We start from the raw sequence: 7,080 nt of genomic DNA on the forward strand, positions 1-7,080 counted from the left end.
CACACGCCCTACGCACCGTTGCGATGGGAGTCCAGGTGCTGCTTCGCAGAACAAGTCTCCCCCTTGATGTCTCCAGGCACTTCCATGCCCAATTTGTGGTAGAATTCCCTCTGTTTTCTCATTTCCGCTATTAAATAAAATTAACACATAACCTTTAATCTTAAGTGGGCACTGAATCTCATTGAAACTGTTTACAAATATCGCATGAAGAAAACCGAGACGGGGAATACAAAGTTTGAAAGCTGCTACTGATGAGACGACAAACTTAGGCCGTGGTTCCCAGAGTCCCGAGCGGCCGCCAGCTCCGGACAGACGCCAGGATTCTGTGGGCCTCTGCTCCTGCCACTTTTTATGTTTAAGATACTCTAGGATGACTTATTAAGGTGTCAGTATTTTACTCTGATGCAGTCCTTGCTGTTCCTGGGAGAAAGGCCTTACTATAAATAAGGGTTTCTAAGTACTACATTTGCTCAGGAAATTTCAGTTCTGTGCAAAGTAAAAGGAGGCTTTTACAGAGTTACCCCGAGTGTTAACGGCCAGTTGTACACCCACTGACTAACCGAGTAAGCCGTGTTGTAAACTAGAACCCTCTCCTGAAGTTTAACGAGAAAACACAGCCCACAAGAGTCCCTCACATGCCTCACCTCCGAAAGTGGACCCGCCAGCCCAGCGTCTGCAATGAATGAACTTAGCGACCGACGGATGTGCTTCCCCCACCCCCACTCCCACCCCCCAAAAGGCAGAGACAGCCTCGGCATGCAAAACTGCACAGGCGTTTGTTTGTTTGTTTGATTGATTGACTGATTTATATATATATTTTTTTATTTTTTTTTTGGGGGGGGGGTTGTTTTTTTCCCAGCTGAGCCATCCTGCCACCTGTTGGCAGCTCAGCGGCAGCTCAGCTCGGGCCGGGCATGGATGCACAGGGGTTTTAAACAGAGCAGCCACTTCCCCTCCAGGATACCTGCCCCACATGACTGCTTCTTCACTCTCAGAGAGATCTGACTTCAAATACAGGTCAGTTCTAGGGCACCCCTGCTGCAGGCTGTGCCCCCACCACCCAAACATGGTCAGCCCGCACATGCGCCCAGCGCTTCCGGAATCAAGAAGCAGATGAGTGACAGGCAACAGATGAACCAGCACATCCGATGCCGCCGAGGGGAGGGCAGGGACGAGGGATGGTGCTTGTGCCACGGAAGGGGCTCGTGTCAGCCCAGAGCCGCCCTGCGGACACTGCGACTTACCTTCCTGGAGGCCTGGAACCAGTTTGTAAACGATGTCCTGCATGGTCCTGTCATGACTGGCAAAGAGAAAGGACGGGTGAGCCGGAAACGTGGGTGCTATCATCTCGCACATTTTCCACTCAGCAATGTCACACACCAATCTGCGGCTTCGGCTGAATTTTGCTCCTACTTTGCACTTTAAAAAAGTTTGTGGTAGCAAGTTTCATGTGACCTGAACTGATGCGCCACTTAATTTTCGGTCTAGCTGCTTATGAACATTTCAAGTAACAACACAGACGAGGTCCTTTTGGTGACCAGTGCCCTCTGCCTGCTGGACGGTGCAAGTACTAGTGGACCCCAGACTTGGAAGGTTCCAGGGACAGCTCAGCCCATGCTGGGCCAGACCAAAGCAGGCTTCTCAAACCTTCCTGACCATGACCCACGCTAAGAAACATACTTCCCACGGTGACACTCAATCACGTGTACACATGGGTAACACACACACGACACTCGCAGTGCGCCCCACAACACCCCCACTGGCTTTTTGTACACCTCGTCCGGTCCACAAGGAGAGGAGACTGGGCTGAACCGCTGCCAGAGCTTGACACCTGGTCCCCTGAGCAACCTGCCTGGCCGAGGACCACAGGGCCCAGCGTGCAGGGTGGGAGCCCCTGAAACGGAGGCCACCTCTGCGGCTCCCACGTGTACGCCCCAGGCTGCCAGCACCCCTCACTGCACTCACGTGCAGGCTCCACCGGGCCCACACGGCCAGAGCCCTGGGCTACACGGCAAGGCCCAGACGTGCGAGCCGGGCTTCGTCTGTCCCCCGTCCCGCACCACCGCCAGTCCCCCGCCCCAGCCCTCCCAGACGACCGCACGGTCATTTGGTGATAGCAGAGCCAGAGCAGGTGGCCGGCCGGCCGGCAGTGTGGGGACAAGGCTCCTGCTGGCGTCAGGACAGGAAGCCGGTGACACCCCGGGCCAGTGCAGTTCCAGGCGGAGCCCAAAAAGCAGGAAGGAGAGGACAGGCTTCCGGGAGAGTGGGCTTCAGGCTGAGCATCTATCTGTGCAGCCCCCTGGCCCCAGTCACCACATGGTCACCGCACAGAGGCCCATGCCCGGGGCAGCCGCACTGCGCCCTGAGCCCTGCCCACCCCAGAGCACAGGGGTGGGACCCACACGCCGACGAGAGGAGCCGTCTCCACAGCCGCCCCCACCTGTCCTCAGTGGTTCACGTCGGGAAAGCAAGACACCCAGCTCTGCGCACGACACCCCCAAGACAGGGAATGTGCACGTGTGCCAACTAGGGCCCAGGAAACATGAAGCACTTCTTCCAAGCGCAAGGATGAAAACCAAGGACCCAGGAGGACCATGACGCAGCCACGAACAGCCAGCTCCCCAGATGCAGATGGATGGGTAACGTCGGGAAGAGGTCCAGGCTGACTGACAATGGGGGGCGACGGGCCAAGAGGCCCCTCCACACCCTCCCTGGCAAAATGCCACACCTGCGATGCCAGACACAGGCGCCCGCAGACCATGCGGGCGGAAGCCCACACCACACGACCGGCAGGAGGGTGCGGGAAGGCACCCCACCTGTCACTCCGCTCCCAGGGGCGGTGGACGGAGATGCTGTGTGACAGGCCCTGAGCAACACCTGCGAGAGTGACACCTGCTATGTCCACCTGTAACAACATTCTGGTCCCGCCTGGAGGAGGCTGGAGGACAGCTGTGCCCACACTGCTGCTTGGGGCTGGCCCGTGGTGGGGACAGAGAGAAGATGGGCCGAGGGAGGGTTTCCAGGCCTGGGGGTGGCTCCTGGGCCTAGTGGGGGGCTCCCAGGCCTGGCGGGGGGCTCCCGGGCCTGGGGGGCTCCTGGGCTTGGCGTTTTCCACTTCTGGGCATGGGAACAGTTTCTCCTTGTGCTGCTTTAAGCTGCTCACCTGTTTTTATATTCTGCGCACACGACACATGGTACAACCTTAGGAGTGAAAACACACACCTCTCTTCCGTCAAAATTTACTTCAGTCCGACCTGTGCTGTTCCCAGGTGGCGTGGGGAGCGTGTCACTTCCCTTAGAATGGGCCCTACATCTGGAAGTCACTTAAAACTGTGCCCAAGAGCCACACATAAGCACCTCCTGCCCCCTCGGAAACTGCATTGACTCCAAGGGGCCCGGTCTCCCCAAGACCCCAGGAAGGGGGCAGTTCGATCTGGGATCACTGTCCTGTGGCAGGAAGGCGGGTCCAGGGCCACTGCCCACCTCAGACCGACTTCGGCCAACTGAGCGTGAAGCCAGAGAAAGACGGCTGGTTCCGGGGGGATCGCAGCGGCCCAGCTGGAGCCAGAGCAGCGGGAGCCGTGGGCCGCGTGCTCGTGTCGCGGCCGTCCTTACCCGATGTACTGCAGCGGGTGGCTCTGGTGGATGACAATCCTGCACGTGGGGCACGTGTTGTTCTCCTCCAGGTACTTCACCAGGCAGCTCCGGCAGACTGCGTCAAAGCACATTCCCGTCAGAAAGCTAGCGCCCAATCGAGCCGCCGCCGCCCTCAGCCCATGCCACGGCCAGCGGGCACCACACCCTGGGGTGTGGCAGCGAGCACCACCTGCCAGGTCCCCACAGGGCCGGCGTCCCACTGCTCAGCCCGCTGCCTCGCTCGACAGGCTGGAGGCTTAGGGACAAGAGGGAGGACGTGTGTCAGGACGGGGCGGCCGCGGCCCAGAGTCGCGTCTGCTCTCACCACAGGGGCCAACAGCTAACATTCTTCTAAGTTAGCCTGAAAGATCACAAGGTCTGCTTTGTGCATCCATAAAATTCAGTGAAAATAACAAATCATGCCCACCAGTGTCTAAATATACAATTAACTTTAAAATAACAATTCTATCAAAATTGGCAAGTATTTTATTTCCTAAAGTTCAAAACATGGGATGAAAAATCGTTTGTACTATAGCCGTTCGTTTTATTTTAAGGGTCCAAAGAAATTGCCAGCAGTCGGTGGACGGACCTTCCTGGCATTCCAGCATCCTTAGTCCCAGGTAAACTATGCCGCCTGCCCTCTCAGTTGAGGTGACACTTAAAAAAGAAAAAAGTCCAAGCTCAGTACAAGCTAAGAGTCTGCCAAAAATCAAACACGGGCTTATTGGCTGCGTGAGAGCAGTGGACCTCCAGACTGCTCTGTTTAAAAGTTTATGAAATTCATTTAGAAATTTTAAAAATAACATTTCTGCCCACTGGAAATGAATGTTGTCATACCAGTTACCAGTTTAGCTGTTATATGAAAGTAACTGAAATTTTCCTGTATTTAGCTTTCTTAAAATGACACCTGTTGAAATTATCCACAGTATTTTCAATTTGAAATCATTTTTCTGATTAATCTTCAAGACCCTCTTTATTTCTGCTTCTGTGCCCTGCTTTGTGCTTGAGCTAAAAGCTTTTGGGGCCAGCCAAGTGGCTCAGTTGGTTATGAGTTGCCTTAAGAGCGTGAGCTCTGAGCAACAGGGACACCGGTTTGATTCCCACATGGGCCAGTGATGCTGCGCCCGAGCTGAGCTACTGATGAGCTGCCAACAGGTGGCAGGATGGCTCAGCTGGTGCAACAACAAGATTGCCTGTTCGATGGTGGGCTTTGCCCACCCGCAACTAAAGCTGAACTCAGCACCTTGAGCTGAGCTGCCACCCAGATGGCTCAGTGGATAGAGCGTGCACTCTTAACAACGAGGCTGCTGGTTCGACTCCCACATGGGATGGTGGCTTCGTCCACCTGCAACTAAGATTGAACTCAGCACCTTGAGCTCAGAGGCCACGAGCTGCCGACGGGAAGCCAGACGGCAACTGGCGCCCTCCACAACGAAGACTGAAGAACAACAACTTGGTTGGTCCCCTTCCCCAATTCCCCAACACTGTTCCCCTCCCCCAATTCCCTAATAAAATCTTTAAAAAAAGCTTTTGGTAAAAAAAAAAAAAAAAAGCGAAAATATCAAAGAAGTCACAGCTAGAAACTGTCAAAAGCCACATTCCAGAATATTCTGCACATACACGTATGCAGACACTCAGTCACCGTGGTCGCGTCAATGAGATATCCGCTGCACAGACGGCAGGTGATGTGGGCGTTTATGTCCCAGAGTTTAATCTTTCTGGTCAACATCTTTGGCTTCTGCAAGAGAAAAATGCACATTAATTAATGTCTAAAATACTCTGGTGTATTTCATCAAAGGTTTAGGTTCAATGTAAATCAAGTAGCAGTATGAGGCGGCTCAGGGTGTAGACAGCAGCAGAGGCCGGCTGCACACCTGGGCTAAGTAAGTCCAAGACGTGTCGACTTCCCATCTGTGAGACACGGTAACAATCCAGCCTGCTGGCATAATGCTGGGGCCACAAGCTGAGATGCGGGCACCCTGGGGTTCTCCCCTGGAACCTCCAGAAGGAGCCAGGCCTGGACACCTAGGCGTGAGCCCATGAGCCCCGTTCTGCACCTGTGATCTGAACGGCCAGGTAACACGTGTGTGTTGCTTTAGACACCGAGCTCATGGTGATTTGTTACAGCAGCAGGAAGGACACATACAGGTGCCTGACCCAGAGCAGGACTCCAGCGACGGGTTTCAAAACGAGCAGTGCTGACAGAACTCCGACAAAGGGACCAGAGACTGATACTGCGACCTAAAGGGCCAGTAGCGTCACCGGGGCGGCTGGCCGTGCGGCAAGGGCAGGCAGATGGCCAGCCAGGCAGCGTGGGCCTCACCCGGAGGCCACAGCACATACGCATGGCTCAGGGCCGCTGGGTTCAACGCTATTTAAAAAGGGGGAAAAAAGGCACACGACTCAGGACCTCCGATGATGAGGCACCAGGGGGAGAGAGGTCTGTGCTCACCACTGGGCAGCACGGTGAGGCGTGGGGGCCTCGTCAGGGCTCCACAGACAGAAGAGTAGGTGCAGGGCTAGAGGGCCGGGGCAACCTGGACGTGACCATCCCCTATACGCAAACCCATGAGAATTAGCGAACTATACGAGCGAATTCATGCATTCAGCAAGCTCGCCAGACTCAACTCCCACGCAGAACCAGCCATGACACTCTGACATTTCCACAGGAAGTACGTTCAACACAGAAGAAGCACTTCTGGCTGCTCACTCAAATCTCTCCTTGGCCCCTTCACGGTCCTCACAGGAGGTGACCTTGCCTGCTGTGAACCCAGGTATGTCTGTGGGACACAGTTTGCTGCTCTTAGTAGTATTTTAAGAGAGATGATGTGGAGCTGAGGAACATTCTACAGGGGCTTCTATAGGCCGACCAGTCCTGCTACTCGAACCCCACAGAACACGACCTCAAGTTGGTAAGGCCTGACCCACGAGGGCTGCACGTTGTCCTCACAAGTACTGCAGAAGCCCCGGCCAGGGAACTCCGAGCTGGGATGCGGCTCAGCACCGCCGTGGGGCTGGGAAAAGGTGGTAACACCTAAGAGAAGATAAACCCCCAACACATTCACAGCAAGCAAAGCAGAAAGGGAGGGTGCCAGTCCTAAGTGTCCTGTGATGCCACTGAGGCCCCGGGAGTGAGGTCCCCAGGCTGGCCTGCACGGCACGGCATGGCACTGCGTCTTCAGTTCCCCACCGGCAACTAGGAGTACGAGGATGCGCTCAGCGACGTGTTAACACTCTGTCCACTCGGCAATGCACAGCAACACTCAGCAACGCACAGCAACGCTCAGCAACGCGACCCCCTCCTTCCACCGAATAACCAACCGCCAAACGGAAACCAAAGCCAGAAACAAATCCCACAACAACACTGGCAAGACAGGGCCTCTAAGCCTCTGCAGGGATCAGGTCCGCGTCTTCTCCACCGGGATCAGGTCCGCGTCTCCATCA

The 7,080-nt window shown here is 55.4% G+C and overlaps 1 protein-coding gene across 9 annotated transcripts in view; it reads right to left on the reverse strand.

Annotated features, from left to right (window-relative positions):
- Nucleotides 1–7,080, reverse strand: part of PCGF3 (polycomb group ring finger 3) — a 48,381-nt gene that overhangs the window by 25,554 nt on the left and 15,747 nt on the right. For 6 of the 9 annotated variants that reach the window (XR_002125692.1, XM_019658052.1, XM_019658058.1 and 3 more), the window contains exons 1-4: nt 5,257–5,395; nt 3,616–3,712; nt 1,245–1,300; nt 17–127 (exon numbers count right to left, since the gene is read on the reverse strand). Coding sequence is in view for 8 of the 9 variants with exons in the window: in XM_019658052.1 (XP_019513597.1) it covers nt 17–127; nt 1,245–1,300; nt 3,616–3,712; nt 5,257–5,395 (403 nt within the window). In the remaining variant the exon portion in view is untranslated. Of the gene's footprint in view, nt 1–16; nt 128–1,244; nt 1,301–3,615; nt 3,713–5,256; nt 5,396–7,080 lie in introns of those variants that run through there. The other 3 variants (XM_019658056.1, XM_019658054.1, XM_019658055.1) reach the window with 1 other exon arrangement.

Source organism: Hipposideros armiger, unplaced genomic scaffold (assembly GCF_001890085.2).
Source record: "Hipposideros armiger isolate ML-2016 unplaced genomic scaffold, ASM189008v1 scaffold_282, whole genome shotgun sequence".
In the NCBI taxonomy this organism is placed as follows: Eukaryota; Metazoa; Chordata; class Mammalia; order Chiroptera; family Hipposideridae; genus Hipposideros; species Hipposideros armiger.